Source organism: Rhyacophila brunnea, unplaced genomic scaffold, assembly GCF_057557595.1.
Source record: "Rhyacophila brunnea isolate RB1 unplaced genomic scaffold, BYU_Rbru_1.0 scaffold_6, whole genome shotgun sequence".
Taxonomy (NCBI): Eukaryota; Metazoa; Arthropoda; class Insecta; order Trichoptera; family Rhyacophilidae; genus Rhyacophila; species Rhyacophila brunnea.
Window position 1 is genome coordinate 38,648,968 of NW_028233276.1, and position 19,799 is coordinate 38,668,766.

Consider the following 19,799-nt stretch of genomic DNA (forward strand, 5'->3'; position numbering starts at 1 on the left):
AAAAAGACATCAAAGATTCCATTAAACAATGTGAATCTTGTCAGAAAAGTAAAATCTCTCGAAATAACCTTAAACAAACATTAAGAACATTTGAAATCGGTGATAAAATATACTTAACCAATAACGCCTCTAAAATAAATAAATCAAAAAAATTATCTCCTAATTTCCAAGGACCTTACGAAATTGTCAAGGTTAACAGTCCGTTAAATGTTACAATTAAGGTTCAGAATAAGTTAGTTAAGGTTCACACAAATAGAATTAAGCAAGCTAATTTAGATCCCTCACAACAAATAATCTCATTCAAAGGATTATGTTATTATTTACTTTATTATAATATGTACTAATATTAAGAATTTTATTATTTTTCTAAATGTAAAAAAAAAATATATATATATATATATACCTGTATGTAATATGACTTCAATTGTTCTAAATCTATTTGTCACACATCACAATCTATTGTTCACAACAAAATCTATTTTCGAAAACCAATGTATTAATATGATTATAATTTCTTTTAACCAAACTCATGGTAAAAATTGTGTACCATAAGTTTATTCTTTTGAAGGGAGGTGTTATGTGCCATTCAAATTTGTACCGTTAGTTTGTCAGCCTGTGGGTTCGACAGGCTGAAACATGTTGCATCTTGTCATTTCTTAAGTTTTTTGCATCATATTTATTGTTTCCTTCCTAGAAGTATTTCAGAATAACAAAACACTCTACAGCTGGACGTCTCACAAGAAAGACGCATTGTGTACCTTGTAATATTCAACTTTGTATTAAAACTTCAGTAATAATAATTGTATGTGATTTTGTGTTATAAATCGGAATAAAAGAACACGTTAAATATAATTAATAATATCTTTTAATAAAACCAACCCATAACAACTACACCTCCATGGCCTGTTGTAATGTTAAAAAAAAAGTAAGTAACTATGAATAATGTTTTTCAATACTATTTTTTATAAAACAATAAATTTTTTGTGTGAATGATTTTTTACATTAAGGCTTATACTTCAGCTGGGGCATGGTCTAAAAAGATCGTGACTACATGACGCACAGATTGTGCAAACGACGCGTGCGGAACAAAACATAATTTGTCATAAAAATTCAACATGCGTCCATTTAATGTTATGTTTATTGTTATATTAGTAATATTAATAATGTATTCATTGACATGTTTTCTTTTTCGAGTACATGCGTGATATTCCTCTGACGCAACTACAAAACAAATTGACGTGCTCAGTTTGTTCCACCTATTGTTGAAAATTATTTGCCATTTCACTGATGTATGCTCTTAAGGCGATACATCAGTGAAACGGCAAATAATTTTCAATTATAGGCGCGACGAAATTTTGGACTCGCTGCCATTCGAAGAGAGAACGTCGAGTTGGGAACATGTCAATTTGTTTCGTGATGGCGATGGGGGTATTAATTCTTAAATCGTGTAAAGATGACTAAAAACGTTACCCATTTACTTGATAAAGAAAACATGTCAATGAATATATTATTTTATTGTTACTAATAAAACAATAAACAGAACATTAAATGGACGCATTTTGGATTTATATGACAAATTATATTTCGTTTGGCATGTGTCATTTGCACCCGCGACCCGCAATCCGCGCATCACCTAGCCACGATCTTTTTAGACCGTGCCTCAACTGAGGTATAGCCTTAAGCATTTCAAATGGTGGTTAGCATTAAATCAATAAAATAAGTTAACCTTATGGCATCTTGAATTGATTTCACTTGTACTGCAACAACAGACAATACCTCTACGGATATCCTGTTGAACTCATCAAAACATCCCCATGCACCGGTTTGAGCAAGGCCTTTGTAAATGTTACCACACGACTAAAAAAAAAAATTACAAATTAATTATATTAAATAAAATTATTCTAGGCGTCTAATTCAAAAAAGCGATAAGTCCACATTTGAACGTTCAATTTTGCAAATGGCGTCTCCAATGCTGTAGCATCCGGTAAAAATAAAAATTAAAAAATGAGGTACAAGTAGCGCAACGTCAAATTTTATTTTGCCTATATTTAATACATTTAAGAGTTTATCGGCTGAAACAAATTGCCCTTTGGTTCTAATTTCGACATGGAATACAACCGAAAAAATTATCTCACGTTAAAACAAATAATTGAAGCTTGATACATAAAAATGTTGTTTCCCGCAAATATCGAATTGTGGACCTGTCGCTTTTTGTAACTAGACGCCTCATATGGCAAGCTTTGTATTTATTAGTTTATCAAAAATCAATTTTTTAATATGTTTGTACCTTATAATCCATTTGCTCAGAGCAGTTGAAAACATAGACCATGATTCCCAAAGCTCTCCCCAAGTCTTTGGTTGTTTCGGTTTTTCCTGTTCCTGCAGGGCCGGCTGGGCCACCGCCCATTATCAAATGTAGTGACTATAATATAAAGAATATTGTATTTTTTTAAAGTTTATGGATTGCTTAGACTCCCAGCGTAAAGCTATCTTTTATTGGACTATTATAATATAGAAACACTTAGAAGGATAATCTACTAGGTCATGCAGTATGAATATTGTATTGTTACCTGAGTTAGGGTGATATAGCAGCGATCGGTGAGTGGAGTGATAACGAGGCGCGGAGTATTACCGAGATACTCGTAACTGTATATAAACTGGGCATCACAGATATTTGCAAAACAGTGTTTTTCTTTTTCATCCCACCTTGAAAAGAATATTTGAAAAGAACATTATTGAAATTTATAAAAAGGGTGGTGAAAAGTGATGATTTTCTACAAGATGAAAACACCAACTGATTTTTTTTGCATTTTGCATGTTTATGCCAGATTGATATTTTAAATGTACCACAGATAAAAATGCTTTATTAAAGCTGTCATATTTATGGGCCAATATTAATGTTTGTTATCCATTATACAAGTTCATATTGCTCTGAGTATGAGAGCTGTAATAGCCAACTGTGATTCTTGTATTTCTCTTCTGTCTCTAAGTGTCTTCTAAGCAATGACATTAATATGGACGAAGCATTTGGAAAAAAAATGACACTCACTTTTTTGTCGGGTCTGCTGAATGGCATAATCTGTTCTAATGCCATTACAATAAAGGTGATAATTCATATTTTAATATCAATATCGTTCGCTAAAATAAACATTGATACTAGAAACACTGTTCTAATGCCATTACAATAAAGGTGATATTGCTATAAATTCCTGATGTGTCATATCGCATAATGGAAATTGCTAAATTTCGTCATGTGACGTCTACCTATACATCTGCGAATGTCGCTATGCGCGAATTTACTTGCTAGCTACTGTACTGAGTGCGTTGTCCATTAATAATGTCATTGCTTCTAAGTGACCCACAATTAGGTAGTGTGTATGAAATGATTTTTCTTATTTTGTAATAAAAATGACAATTATGTGGTAATTTTTAACAAATAACTTTGATTAAAAGTTTAATTCCTAAGAAATTTAGAAAATTTAATAATTAATGTAAATATTGGTGGTAACTAACTTTAAATTGTGAACGAATATTTCAATATTTACCTGTGTCGTAATTGTGACTGCCATTGAAATGCTGAACCGCTTTCAACCTTTGACTGTATAAGTTTACCAACCACGTCACGAGAATGGACATCAATAGTACATATCGTCATGATCTTCTGCCTGTCCTGTTTTGACAGTTCTCCAATAAGCAATGTGATAAGTGTACTCAATTGGGCTACTTGCTTCTTGAAATAATCCTTCAAAGCATTATCGTAGCCTTCTTCTAGCCTTGAGAAAGCTATATTGACCTCCGTTGTCCACCAGATTTGAGTTCCGCATAGGGAAACTTGGGCCGGGAAGTCAAAGAGCCACTGCTCTCTCGGTTTCTCTTCATATGATAAAGAACCATCTGAGAAGTATTTTCTTATTGATTCTCGCATCGCATTTTGCAAACGGTTCAACCAAATTTCAACCTGAAGAATTAGAAAAACTTTGTTTAATCATACCATACTAAAGAAATCGATTGATTATTGAAGTATTTAGTAAGTTTGGATTGGTGAGTGTAGAAAAATGAACAAATTTTAATTCTGTGTTGGCAGCATTAAATCCATTGTTTTTAAATAAAAACAAAAATGGCAGCCAGCTGTTAACGTCTTGCTTTGGTTACTTAATTACGTAAGTTATTTCGCATTACAGATTCATTGGTAGTAAACATAACTATAATTTTTGTCAAATTGCAACACAATATTAAATTCTCCCAATCAATTAATATGATAAATTATTAAATGTGCAGATATTGACAAGATAAGCCCTATAACTTGAATTCGTTATGAATGGATGGTATTATTAAATACATTGACCATTTTGAACACAAAGCATGGTTGACTTTTACCAAAACCAAAACATTCACATTATATTACTAAGTTATTATTAAGTTATTAACACATTATATTATTAAATACATAATATAATGTAGCATGTGAAAAGACAGACCGTGACAATTGTTGTGTGTAGATAGGTAGGAATACTTCGAAATATCATTATTTAGATGAACAAACATAAAAATCGCATATGCCATACATACATTACCCAAATAATGTAGATATGCCAAATATTAACAGCTAAAAACAATAGTTTATAACAGCCATGTTTCAATGTGCCTAGTTACCAAATATTATTTTTCATGGCTACCAATTCAACTACACTAAAGTCACCCTCTAGTTAGGTATAATAAAATTTCTTCATCCTATGGAATATAAAAATAATAAATAATATCTTCTATATTTAGGGTATGAATACTTACAGCTCCGCTACAATCGCAGTTTTCGAAGAATTCAACCAATTCACCATCTTTTGCTATCATTCCTTCGGCAGAGGTACATCCTGAATCAGGTTGGAACTTCAATTTGGCCATAGAGTCAAATAGTTTAGTCAAATGCCTGAAACCAAAAAAGTGATGATAATTTTATTATAATAATTATTAACATGCATTATTTGAAGAAACATAGAGTCACTAATCACCTGAAAATGTTTATTTGTTATGGAAACCGGAGTAGACTTATAACTTGTGGACGTAGTATGAAAACTTGATTTTTTATATTGACATCACTACCACTTTTAAAGAATGATAAAAAAATATATAAAAAAGTAAATATAGGATGATTTGGCACTGCCGATTAGATGCCACCGACTGGACAACAGACATCTGGGCATTGTACAGATGAATGAAATATGCGAATTACATGTAAATTATAACTTGAACCAAGAAGTAGACATGCAAACCTAATATAAATATCTACCAATGATAAAGCAAGGCTTATGGTTATGCAAAGACTCATGTTAATGGTATGCTTTCACATTCCAATATTGCACTGTACCACAGCGATATTACGCAATATTTTACAACATACATTTATCTCCGATGTAATTGAAATTTACCTGCAAACCATCTCTGGTTGATTGGCGTTGGAAAGGACATCTAGTAAATCAGCCGACGAGACAAAATAGAACCGAGGAAATGCTAAGCGCTTCGTTTCCAAATATTCAGCCAAAGCTTTCTCGCATAAGGTCAATTCTTTTTGTAGAACACCGAGTTGCGCAACGAGTCCTTCTTTGTTGGTTCCCTTGACCACGTTTGGAGTTTTCGACATATCTTCCGTCATTATCTACAACATAAGATAAGTCATTGTTCTATAAATCATCATAATTTGATCATTTTACATTAAAAATGTTTAGGTTTTCTTTAGATACAATGCCATAATTTATTTTGGATATTTTTAAAACGAATCGATATAGTTATTTCCCGTAACACATGCATTGATACCAACAATTATTACATTCTACTCTCAATGAAGTCCTTATTTCCTCCTGTTCCTGAGTAGTGTAGTGTGACACATGATGTGTTGTGGGAATAAGTGGTTTTATCATAAATTTTGCCTTTAACAACACTATAAAGTACTAACACCGCCAAAATGTGTTATACCCTACGGATCTAATTCCACAGAACTCTAAAGAGGTCGGAATCATTATCGAGCAAACTCATAGAAATATTAGCAGGGTTAACGACGAGACATAGCAATATCTAGCCCATAAGATAATTTTATAGTCACCCTTTGACATCTTTCGACATCAAAGTTGAGTAGAATCATTTAGCCATTAATGTATATATAAAGTCCTTCATAATATTTTAATCAAATATTGTCAATTTTAACATGCTGTAATTTGTAACAACCTCGTAAATAAATCTCGCCGTTCTCTATACCAGTGCTCCGCAACCGGTGTGCCGTGAGACGATGCTAGGTGTGCCGCGGTGCAATAGCCAAAGCGTACATGGCTGGTAATATATTTGAGCACCTGCATGAACTTAATAAAACAATGCATGGTCAGAATGAAAATATATTGACGTGCTCTGATAAATTAGCAGAATTTAAAAATAAACTCGAAATTTGGCAGAAGAAGTTAACACAAGGATCTCTACAAATATTCCAAAGGAACTACCAGATCACCATTGAAAACAAGCAATCAATCTCAAAAACATTTAGCTTTGCTGCAAAAGAAATTTCATCAGTACTTTCATACAATCAATGCGACTGGATACGAAACCCTTTTGCAACCAATGCCGAAAATTCTATAGAAGCGCTTTTCCTATAAATTCGAGAGGAATTTGTTGAATTGATAAATGACAGGACGCTAAAACTGAACTTCGCCAATGTTCCATTGGTTATTTTCTGGATTTCGGTTAATAAAAAATATCCTCGGATTTCCGACGAAACTATCGCAGTTCAGCTCCCATTTTCGAGGCAAAAATAGTCGCCTGCGGTGCTATTTTACTACGCTAGTATTAATATTTAAAAAAAAAGTAGGATACAATTTATTATTATTGTGTCAATACTCGACAAATAATTATTCCTAACCCGACAAATAACCGTAATTATATTAATATAATATAACCATACGAAAAATTGCTAAACATAAAATCAATACCATTAATTTTACCTCGAACACTATTTTAAAAATGCTATTTTAGAGTATCACGCTGTCTTCAACCTTAGCTATAGGTAGGGGGGCCCGCCAAAGATCTTGGCCTGGGGTCCCCCTTCAGGATGTGGGGTCCATGTTTTGGTGTATAAATTGTTTTACGTGTGGTGTGCCGCGGAATTCTGGGAAGACCTTTGGTGTGCCGTGGGTGGGAAAAGGTTGCGGAGCACTGCTCTATACAACCTGTTGTTGCGTTTTTATGACTCGGAACCTTCAATCCTTACAACATTGTCATCATCGATCTTCACGTATGATCGAATCAGCAAAGCCACGTCAGGGTTGTTTCGTTTCGGAGCATCAGTTCAGAGATTGGTAAGAATACATAAGTCATACTGTAGTCTAACAAATTCAGGAATAATTGGAGTGGTCAATCCACCTCAAATTTAGAACAATAGATAAAGTTACACGGCAAGTTGGGGTAGCAACTTCCCACATGCTGTTGGCAATACCGGACCAATACTCATGATGATTATTAACCTCATCTGGCGTCACTTTCCTTATGGTTTCTTATACGAGTAGTTCGAATTATTTTGTTCTATTTTATTTTACTGTAAATCCAACTGGTTCATACACCCACGTCCATTTAAAAATATTAAATATATTTATAAGTGGTTTAAAATTACAAGGTGAATAAATGTTATGAAACAAAAGGCTATATTTTGATACGATCTCCCATATCTTACTTCATAATGGTAATATAGTATCTTTAATAAAAATATTTTTTTTTCAATATAAAATCAACAGTTTACTTTAAATTCTTTGTCAATCTTATCGAATCTATCTGAATCTTCAGGGAGCTGCTTCCGGATGTCTTGGGAACTCATGAAAATGCTCTCCAAATGCAACCATGTGCGCTGGACTTCAAACCAAACTGTGATCACTTGGTCTGCAACGCACAACTTGTTTTGCCATTCTGAAACTTCTTGCAGGAAGTGGGCGATGAATTTCGACGTAATGAGATTTTGTAGTTGTACCTGGAATAAAACAAAGATAAGACAGATTTCTGGTATGAATTCGATTCCCTCATCACAAAGTCTGACCAAACTAGACCAAAGTGATCGGAAACTGTCATTCATTGATATAACATGTTCATAAATTTATGGTACCATTAGCATTGACATTTAATATAATTTTGGTGTTTTTGAGATCATCAGTTGATTTATTTTGGCGGCTTTAATTATTGTGCAAGAAATGATAGATACACTCATATACAGTCGAACTTGGTTATTACGAGGAAGATGGGACCGACTGAATTTGCTCGTTATAAGCATTACTCGTTATATCGTTATATAAAATTTTTGGCGCCACGTTCTATTTAAGCATAGATCATAAAAAATCTGAAAACCATCGTAAAAAACCCCGAAACAAGCATGTCATTCATAAAAGAAGTTGTTTATTGTAATGAAGTGCTGAGCCGCCGGCGCTGGTAGGCACCTACTGACTTCACAAAGCGTGGATTTCTTACATGCAATTTCAACCATATGCGTCGATACTTTTTCAATGTTTTTGGCGAAAACACCAATTAGGTACTTAAACACTTAACTAGTGTCATAAACGTAATCCGATCCCGGCGTCATCGGTCTAGTTAACTGCCCGGTCGGATTTTATTGCTCAGGGTCGAAAATGTTGTTTTTAAATGATCGACACATTAACAGTTTTGCTCGGTATACCCGAGAAGTAGCTCGTTATAAAAGTGAATAAATCTATGGAGAAAATCATAAACTAAAATGTCAACGAATGTTTCCTCATTAAATCCGAGATCTCGCTATTTCCGTGATCGTAATAAGCAAGTTCGACTGTATTTGAAGTGTGTTTAATTTCAATACTTATAATAAAATTTGACATGTTAGCATGAAGCTATGTATTTATTTTTGTATGAATAAGATACAAAATGGTCTGATTCGATTGTACTTCATTTGCTTTTTATTTGTAATTTGTAACATTCCGATGTCATCAAATAATTTCCTCTTTGTTTGTTGGTTCAATTTGAGGGGAAAGTTCGTGTATTAATGATAACTGTTTGTAAAAGTGCCGGACTATGCATCGGCAAGGATAAAGGGTCTGGGTCAATGACTATGCACTCTGCACCCCCACTAGACCACCAGTAAGGTCTTGCCATTATAAAAATACTATTAATTAACAGTTACTTGATATTCTTCCTTCAATTATAGTTCAAGTACCCATACTCACTTGATTCTCTTCAAGCGTCTCAATGAGCTTTTCACTAGCCCTCAATAAATTAGAGCTTGTTCGTGGATGTAGCTCCTGTTCAAACTCCATGTTACTCCACGTTTGATTCAAGTCCCGCAGTACTTTCTCCATTGACATCTCTTTCACGGCTTTATCAACTATATTTTTAACTTCCTCTTCACACTCATGAAGATTCAGAGCTAATAAATCGGCTAGAGTTGTGCTCGTATCCATAACAATTCTCACCTTAAACATTTAAATGTATATTAATATGCTATCTGCTAATGGAAAATAAAAAAAATATACCTTCCTGCTACTCGCATTGGAGGAAAAGCCAATGCACCAGGCTTCTGATTAATATGTTGTGGGCTTAAACCTCAATGGATGGTTAAAATTTGGATGTTCCTATTTTTAAAACAATGTGTATCAAGGGCTGGACTCAAAGATATGAGCGGATGGCTATCAAACAATCCTTATAAAATTTTTATATACTTTTATGCTCCGTGATAGAGCGAAAGTGGTTGACTCAACACACATTGAAGAAACAACATGGATTTTTACCGACTCCATTTTGAGCCCATCATCGATGTCTTCAGACAGCCGCTCTACAAACACCGTGGGTGACAAAAATGTTTATTCTATTAAATTTGATGCTTATGAGTTTTTGTTTATTGTAATGTTAGGTTGTTTAATAATGTGAGATTTATTAAAATGTATTATTAGAGTGTGTTCAAAAAAGCATAAACTTATGTTCCTAATAAATGAGACAAGAGAAGAACACATTCGGTTTCAAACCGTTTAGTTTTACCATTATTTTGTAAAGGAGGCAAGTAGGGAGTATTGGTGAATAACATCTAAATAATAATAATTTCATTGCATTTTATATACATTTTTCACCTAATTGTGCCTTTCGAGTGAGTGTTTTATACTTACAGTGAGTTCCTTTGGCAATTCAGCTAAACTCTGCGGAACAAATAAAACAAGCCATGATTTATTTACAATATTTGCATTTATTTTATGAATTATTAAAGTAATTCAATGATGAATTATTACACAATGAAGATGATAATGACAGTAGCGGAACTTCTAAGCCCACCCCAGATACTATAAGAAAAATTGAATAGTTTCATTTATAATTTTGTCAACTAAAAAGCTTGAAATTGCACTCATTTTATTAATCTATACAACTAAACAAAATTGTGCCAAATTGTTTACTGTAATTCACTGCAATTACATGGAACAAATTTATGAAAAGTTGTCTAAGAAGTTGTAACTTTTGATCAGAATTTTAAAAGATGTAAGAGCCATTTCACACGGGAGACTTGTGCGGCGCCACCTGCGTGGCGAGCGGCCGCATTTACACATAACAGAATGGACGCGTTCAGACGACGAGTGTCGCGTTCATTGATATGTAAATTCGAAATATCGCTACACCAGTGGTGCCACACAGGTGTCCTGTATGAAACGGGTCTAAGGGAAATAGAATGACACAATTGCTTCACGAGCACTTGGACGTCTGCAAGCACAGCATTTGCAACGTTTGACCTATATTATATCAACATATATACTCCGTTGTATACACACTAAAGGTAGCCCACATACATAGAGTCATATGGATGCATAAAATAAATATCGCAACGTCACTCAAGCTAAATGGTGGTTGATCCAGTTATTAGTTAATGTCATAAAAATGTAAACGTCATAATATGACATCACTGCGTACAGCGACATGTCTGTAGAAATAAAGCAAATGGCTGCTTCCTGTCCTATCAGTGATAACCAAGTGACAGCAGTGTCGTAAAAATGAGTTAATTACAAGAGTTTGCTGCGGAAATTGAGACCCTCGTTCATTTTGTAGATTCTGTAGGGCATCTACAAAATCTGGAAATAGATTAGAATAGACGGTAAAGATTACAAAAAAGGTATCTCAGAGATATGAAAAATCCGCCCCCCCCTTCCATTGCTTTCTGAGGTCTTGCGTAATGTAGTTCCGCCACTGGATAATGAAGACAGCAGATGACAAATACATCGGTATCATTAAACTGCAGCTGCAGTTTTTGGGTAAAGTATCCTGCTAAGAAAGGGGGAACGTTACCCCATCGATTTTCATGATCTCATTTTCTCAATCAACCAATACAAACATTATAATATATATGTATATGTAAATATAGTAGGGGTTAAAGCAATGAATAATGGATGATGAATGAAAACATTCCAGATTGGTGAATTTATAAAAGACATAAAGAAATGGTAAGGTTACCTGTTTCTCTCTTTTTAAGCCAAGCATTTCATTCACATGCTGTGATAACACTAATAACGGCTAACATTTAATTAAGTAATTAAACTTCTCATACCAATATATGTATTTACAGCACATGCCAATCCGAATTCGTGTCCTGTTTGACAAATGTAATATAATGTGCCACATCCAAGTGTGAGTTTATTTGCTTATTATATACAATGTATTGAAAGTGTTTCATTTTTCTAAGACACATATTATTATCTATGTTAAAGTAACACAACGCCTGCTCGTTTTGCTTCCAATTATTGTAATATTCAGTTTGTTTGATTAATTTTATTACATACACATGTACAACCATTTAATAAATTCTAAAAGAGTCATGCTAAAAATAAGTCAATTTATTGTAGTGTCAGTTGGGTTTATCTACAAAAATATTTTCATGCAATCATAAAAAAATTGTACTGTCTATTGAAAATTGCAATATATTATTGTCCAGATAAGCCAGATTATCAAGCGGCATTTTTTCACAATCTTCTTCTTGTTGTACCATTGCCTATTAGAAGTCGACCATCAGAATGATTTCCAGCTAATCCGAAAGATTTTGAGTTTATCATGTTATTTCAAAATTTTTCATCATCAAACTTATCAACAAACATTTCTCAAAATTAAGATTAAAGTAAGTAGGTATAACTTTATACTTGAAAACTTGTCAAACAATAATCTTGTAAAGTAGGTACTTAGTTTTAAAATGAATAGAACTTGAGAAAGTCTGCCTGTATAGGGACGATATTATTATTTATTATAAGAATATTAAGAAGAAGAACAGGACTTTTAATTGCACATTCAAAAGCTAAAAACATTTTGTAGATATACCCTTTTGCCACTAAGGGATTGCAAAACTACAAGGTTCTAAGTGTTTGTTTTTGGCGAAACAAAAGTAATAATGAGGCACCTTAGACTACTTCATTGTTAGGTTTGTTTTGTGAAAAAATGGACACTTAGATCCTTGTAGTATTAGGCTCCCGACTAGTCAGTCACTTGAAGTAGGTACCGAAAATATAAAAAAAATGTTTTTACCATGTTTGCTGTTAATACTGTATGTTAATATAATATGTTGAGGAGAAGACAATGATGTTTTAGTTTCTTTTAAGAAGAGATTGTATTAATATAAATTCAATATTTTCATAATTGATTAGTGTCAGAAAAAAAAACGGCCGGGAAGTCAATTGTCCGGTGTTTACCTTAGTGCTCCTCATCAGCTGGTCCCAATGGCGCTCCCTAATCGCCGGATTTTGTAATTCGCCCACAGCTCGTAATGAAGTCAGCATGTTCTTCACAGTAGCTTCGAGATTCGTGTATGTATCCCAACTGTAAAACAAATAGCCATGCCATATCTATATTTTGACAATGAAATTTCTTACATATACTTCAAAATATTTATAATTTTACAATTAGAGTTAGGTAGGTAATTTAAAAAATAATAAATTATTGGTGAAAAAAACATAGACTCCTGTGTCTATGATAGTTCTATTAAAGTTGGCAACACCGCTCTGAAGGATATGATGCTATTTTGTTTTTTTTTATTCAAATCTTAGCTTTTTTGTTTCTTCTCTTGTCACTGTTTGACATAATATAACAAATTTAATGTAATCTTAATATTCCTAAAGCCTATATTGATCAGTAATAAAGTATTGATCAGTATAAACTAGTGAAAGTGTTCATGATTATAATATGGAGTGCATAATCTTGCAGGATTCGCTATTAGTGCCACATAAATTTGCTGCAAAGAGAAGTTTTCATCCACATAAAATCATGACTGCAATTCCCAGGTGCAGATTAATTCATATTTGTATTTTATCTATTAAATTAGTATTATGATATCGTAATTATAAATTTGATCACCTGCGCATTTCCTTGTCCATCATTCTGATTTCCTTGGCAAACTTCTTACATTCTATGTCCATATTTTCAACGTCAATTTTTCTCCACGGTGTTGTTTTCCAATCTTCAATACTTGCCTGAACTATATGGGCATAATCCCAAAGATGCTAAAAACCGGTTGAATTAACTAAGATTAAGTACTTAGGTATAATAGAATTATTTATGTAATAATATTTTGAGTGTTTTAATTACAATTATCTATTGTAGCATTGTACATTGTACAAGAACGTGAGCGTCACCTTCGTAATATCTCAATCAGAAGACTTCCGTAGATATGGACCATGCAAGGTGTTTTGTGAAAACCCTGAGAGTCCACTTGTGGCTATAAAAAATCACAGCTGCACTACAACACAAGTATTCACTGCTCATGTCATAGCGATGAGTCTCTAGGCACGGTAGGTATATTATGTGTGGGGGGGGAGATCACTCAGTGGTTGCAGAAACTTCGGACTCGAGTATTACTGTAGTAAGTTGCACCCAATATGTACAAACATCCTATACAAACAGTATGAAAAATTAAGTCGGCAGCATGTGGTAAGTTTAATGTGCGCCGATGAATTGGGCATCCGAGATTTTGGTGGGCTGATTGATGGTGTCAGTGTAAATACTAAGCGAATCGGTGTTCAAGATAGCTATTTAGCAGCGTAGGATCATCGAGCTTGGAATCTAATTTTGAGTAGGCTGGGCACTAAAGATGCTTGTGATTGTTTTGAGTGTATATTGTAGATTGTTATATAATATGTTAAAACAATTATCTAAGTAAATCCATAAAGCATTTTCATTATCACCTTGAGTAATCTGAGTTCTTTCCGGCATTGCTTGATGAGCTTAAATTCTGGAACAGTGACTTCAAATAGCGAGCCAGACTCCTGGATATTCTTCATTTCTTGTTCCCTTAATAGTATTTCATTATTAGTTTTATCCAGGACTAGATATGGGCCTTCACATTCGTATTTGAAAAACTAGATAATCAAAAGAATGATAATTATTAATAAACAGTCCTAATAAAAGATGGCGTGTATTTTCCATTTTTATGTGGTGGAAACCAAGTGATAGATAAATTTTATAATAGTAAACATTCTTATTGATAAATTTGTATGTACTTTTGTGGGTTAAGATTATAATAGATACTTACCTAACTAAAATGTTTGGTGAATTACGTAAGCCGTAATGTTCAATAATATATTGTTCAATCTAATACTAACCTCATATTTTTTGAAAACCTCCCTGTAGAAATTTACATTGAAGTCGAATGTTATAATTTTAGTTCTGATGCAGGTAACTTCGCAGGCTTGAAGCGGCGCCACCTGTTGTTTAACAGTCATCGCCAGTTTCTTTGTATTAATCCATTGCTCTGGAAGCTCCTGTTCGGTCAAATTAAAAGTCTTTTAAATACCTACAGCTGTTAGAATGACCTATTTTTTAAAGGTTCGGTTCCGGGTTCGGTTTGAGTGAAAAAATTGAATGAGGTTCAGTTCCACCAACACAAAAATCGGAAACCCAGTTCTATATCTGTGTATCAGCATATCCAGTTACATAATATATTAATTATTTATTGTTATTCAATACTCAAAAGTATTTATCGAATGGTACTATTTTTCAAAATATTCTTACCAGATGAAGCATATATATAGCAGCACTATTTGTAGGTATATAGCAGCGTTTCTTAACCCTTTTGATCTGCGACCCAATTTAGGGCAATAATTTTTGGTTCGCGACCCAAAATAAAATAAATTAAAGTACATACTGACAAAAAATATATTTTATTTTAATAATACTAAATACAGTTTTGGTAAACAACATTTTGATCCTATTAATGTAATCCTAGGCTTTGGATAAGCTTTGAGAGGTCATCAAAGTTTGGTGTTATATTAGACACGTCTTCTTCTGGCTGCAGTCTATTTAGAAATTTGGATTTCATAACACTCAATGCAGAAAATCCTGATTCATGTATGTTGTTGCAAAGGACAGTAGTAAGTACTTTCAGTACTTCGTTGTTCTTGTCTTCTCTCAAAAAAACTGCGGTTTCTTAAATAAAGTTTGATTTACATACAAATGAAAGTCGTACATTGCTCACCTTCAGTTTGGAGTCACCTGCATCATTGTTAGATAAGATCTCCTTTGGCTGAAAGTAGCTCTATACTAATTAGTCGATACCTCATTGGCTGCATATCGTTTAATACCAATACGACGACCAATAAAAAGTCCCAAATGCTTTACGAACTTTCAGAAATTGTGTACGCATCAAATCTATGTCAAGGTACCTAAAAGCCTATCTTATATAGTAAGTGAATGGCGTAAACTATCGGAGGAACCTATAAAAAATAAACAAATTTCTTTCTAAGCGTCAATAAAATAATATTATCACCTGCAAAAGAACGTTGACTTCTTCTGGGATATCCATATCGTAAAACTTTAGAAGTTCTATCGTATCAGTGAGCGGACCAAACATCTCATCAGATGCGATTGCTCTGTCTTTGACGTTCATCAGGTAAGCCATGATGCTGACCAATGTTTTATAGTCTCCTTCCACAGCTGTCTAAAATTCAGTAAGTTTTTAATTTTAAACGTTATTGTAATTAGATATGTTTCATTGATACTATAGATCAGGTATGTCCAACTATGGAATTGAGTAATGGACAAAATTCTCAGCTTCAAATAATTGAGTAATAAGTTTATATCCCACAGCCTTATTGAATTCATGTTTATTTTTTTCATTGTGTGTATATTCGGATCATGGACCCAATGAGTATTTTCAAAATTCACTAATAATTGTAGAGCCAAGGAGGGGAAAAATCGAAACTTTTGAAAGAAATACCTGTAATAGTCCTTCGTCAGCATCTCTAATGAAGGCTGCAAGATCTGAGAGACTCGATGTCACGTTGCTGACCAAATGCTCTTTATACATGTTACCCCATTTTCTGACAGTGTTCAGTAAAGCCTGACGAAATGGGCGAACATCGACCTGTAAACAACATTAAAATAATGATAGATGAATAAAATTATTACTTTTTATTTAACAGTAAAATAATTAATACAACATTTGCATAGTATTCTTACTTGAAACCACGAATTAAATACTTTGTAAGATTTCATCTCTTCGATTTCCATAAAAAGATTTTCATAGTTGTCAATCTGTTCCCTGAATAAGTCCATTTTGGGCGGATTATGCTGAGGTCCGAGAGTTTCATCTACTGCGAGGATATCTAGCTCATCGTTGGTGAGAGTTCTGCCATAGTAGAGGAACATTTCCATGATACTCTCACGATCTTCCAGCCAGAGATAAGAGTAGTTTTCGAAGCTTCCGCAAAACTCTGCTGCATCCTCAAACACCTGAATGAAAACAATATAATGACTATAAAGATAAAATCTAATCAAGATCTAACTGCAGCCAACTGAGCAATGATCTCTTCTATACGCTTCACAGAAAAGGTACTGAAGTATCAAATAATGTCTTTCTAATATCTCTTTATTTTGTGGACAATGAATAAAAATCTACAGTTGTATGTCTACATATTACAATGTACGGTTGTCAACCTTTTGATAAATGCATGCCTACTTATATCAAAAATTTCAATCACCAACAAAAATACGTCAATAATGATTATACACTTATTTATGCATTTTTAATTCGATTCAAATGAACAAAATTTATGAAAAGTACGATATTATAAATATATCTAAAAATGTATTGAATAATAAACAAAATGACTTAAGGGCCGACGTGCTCGGCGTGGGTCAAAATGGAGCTTTTATTCTATTTTCAAAGCATGATCCCATTCCATAAACGTTGTAGATAATCTATTTATACAATTTTGAAGCCTTATTAACCTTTATATTTATTTTATACATTTGATGACTGCATAAAGTATTTTTATTACATAAAATAGTATTCTTTTAAACCTTTCGCTCTAATGTTTTAGAATATAGTCATATTTCAGTACATAAATGTGCAGTGGTGTTAAGATTTTTTACGTTTATTAATTTTTAAACGCATTTATAAAACCATCAGTATAATTTATGTTGACATTATTATAGTGAAATATTTACGATAAAAAATTATATAGATAATCTCTGTGATCCCAAATTTGACAAGAATTAGGCATTTTATTATTCAAAAAATGGGCAAGATTAACACATTTGAAGATAATTCTAAAGAAACTGATTATAAGCTATGTCTTTGATCATTCAAATGTGATAAAAATCTCACGAATAATGATTGCTTTATAATAATTATTGACCTAAGAATAAGGTAGTGTTTTTTTTGAAATACGCCATTTCTTTTGGCATTCCCCAGTGGTTAAGCTACAACATACGGCCGTAGCCATAAATTGACAAACTAAAACTGAAGTAGGGAGTAAGATCATGATAACGCTCGTGTTTGAACATGTACCGTTTTAAAAAAAAGATCTTTTTTTCGGTTAGGTACATGCTCAAACACGCGTTTAAAACGTTGTAGATAATCAATTTATATAATTTTAAAGCCTTATTATCCTTTATATTTATTTTAAACATTTAATGACTGCATAAAGTATTTTTGTTACATAAAATAGTATTCTTTTAAACCTCTCGCTCTAATGTTTTAGAATATAGTCATATTTCGGTACATGAATGTGCAGTCGTGTTAAGATTTTTTACATTTATTAATTTTTAAACGCATTTATAAAACCATTAGTATAATTAATTAAGAGATAATTTTTGTAAAATATTCACGATAAAAAATTATATTGATAATCTCTGTGATCCCAAATTTGACAAGAATTAGGCATTTTATTATTCAAAAAATCGGCAAGATTAACACAATTGAAGATGATTCTAAAGATACTTATTATAAGCTATGTCTTTGACCATTCAAGTGTGATAAACATCTTATGAATAATGATTGCTTTATAATAATTATTGACCTAAGAATAAGGTAGTGTTTTTTTGAAATACGCCATTTCTTTTGTCATTCCCTAGTAGTTAAGCTACAACATACGGCCGTAGCCATAGATGGACAAACTATAATTAAAGTAGGGAGTAAAATTATGTTAACGCGCGTGTTTGAACATGTACCTAACCGAATTTATTTTTATTTTTTTTAAACGGTACATGTTCAAACACGCGCGTCAATATCATTTTACTCTCTACTTCAATTATAGTTTGTCAATTTATGGGTACGGCCGTATCTTGTAGCTTAACCACTGGGGAATGACAAAAGAAATGGCGTATTTCAAAAAAACACTACATTATTCTTAGGTCAATAATTATTATAAAGCAATCATTATTCATAAGATGTTTATCACACTTGAATGGTCAAAGACATAGCTTATAATAAGTATCTTTAGAATTATCTTCAAATGTGTTAATGTTGCCAATTTTTTGAATAATAAAATGCCTAATTTTTGTCAAATTTGGGATCACAGAGATTATCAATATAATTTTTTATCGTAAGTATTTTACTAAAATTATCTCGTCATAAATCATACTAATGGTTTTATAAATGCGATTAAAAATTAATAAATGTAAAAAATCTTAACACGACTGCACATTCATGTACCGAAATATGACTATATTCTAAAACATTAGAGCGAGAGGTTTAAAAGAATACTATTTTATGTAACAAAAATACTTTATGCAGTCATTAAATGTTTAAAATAAATATAAAGGATAATAAGGCTTTAAAATTATATAAATAGATTATCTACAACGTTTAAGGAGTGTCCAGGATCATGGTTTGAAAATACAATAAAAACTCAATTTTAACCTACGACGAGCACGTGGGCCGTTAAAGAGGCCTTCATACAGCAGTGGATTGATACAGGTTGATGACGATAATGACGATATAAATGGGTAGGTATATAAAATCACAAATTTAAAAAAATATTGCAGTTTATATGACCAAGAAGAGTAGAATTAGGTTGGGATAACCTTCATCCAGCAGTGGATTAATCTTGGTTGATGATGATAATGACGATATTATGAATGGGTAAATATAATATCAGCAATTTTGATAAATATAGCAATTCATATGACCGACAGAAATTCAAACAACTTAGAGAGGCCTTCATCCACCGGTGGATTGATTCAGGCTCATAATGATAATGGAAATATAAATAGATATAATATAATATCACCGATTTTGATAAATACAGCAATTCAAATGACAGAAAGGAGTAGAATCAGGCTTGGGAGGCCATTATCCAGCAGTAGATGGGTTCAGGTCAATGATGATAAGGACGATAGAAATAGGTATAATATAGTAGTAGAATCAGGTTGCGGAACCCTTCATCCAGCAGTGGATGGATCCTGGTTGATGATGATGACGATATGAATATGTAGATAAATGTAATATCACCGATTTTGATAAATACAGAAATTCATATCACAGAAATGAGTAAAATCAGGCTAAGGAGGTCTTTATT

The 19,799-nt window shown here is 32.8% G+C and overlaps 1 protein-coding gene across 1 annotated transcript in view; it reads right to left on the reverse strand.

Annotated features, from left to right (window-relative positions):
• The window catches only part of Dhc93AB (Dynein heavy chain at 93AB), a 114,902-nt gene that overhangs the window by 64,468 nt on the left and 30,635 nt on the right, over positions 1 to 19,799 (reverse strand). The window contains exons 15-30 of the mRNA XM_085957035.1: positions 16,456 to 16,728; positions 16,214 to 16,360; positions 15,764 to 15,934; positions 14,601 to 14,759; positions 14,184 to 14,357; positions 13,357 to 13,502; positions 12,696 to 12,822; positions 10,146 to 10,175; positions 9,213 to 9,458; positions 7,772 to 7,996; positions 5,424 to 5,650; positions 4,789 to 4,924; positions 3,546 to 3,958; positions 2,571 to 2,706; positions 2,288 to 2,422; positions 1,727 to 1,857 (exon numbers count right to left, since the gene is read on the reverse strand). Coding sequence (XP_085813161.1) covers positions 1,727 to 1,857; positions 2,288 to 2,422; positions 2,571 to 2,706; positions 3,546 to 3,958; positions 4,789 to 4,924; positions 5,424 to 5,650; positions 7,772 to 7,996; positions 9,213 to 9,458; positions 10,146 to 10,175; positions 12,696 to 12,822; positions 13,357 to 13,502; positions 14,184 to 14,357; positions 14,601 to 14,759; positions 15,764 to 15,934; positions 16,214 to 16,360; positions 16,456 to 16,728 — 2,876 coding nt within the window. The remainder of the gene's footprint in view (positions 1 to 1,726; positions 1,858 to 2,287; positions 2,423 to 2,570; positions 2,707 to 3,545; positions 3,959 to 4,788; positions 4,925 to 5,423; positions 5,651 to 7,771; positions 7,997 to 9,212; positions 9,459 to 10,145; positions 10,176 to 12,695; positions 12,823 to 13,356; positions 13,503 to 14,183; positions 14,358 to 14,600; positions 14,760 to 15,763; positions 15,935 to 16,213; positions 16,361 to 16,455; positions 16,729 to 19,799) is intronic.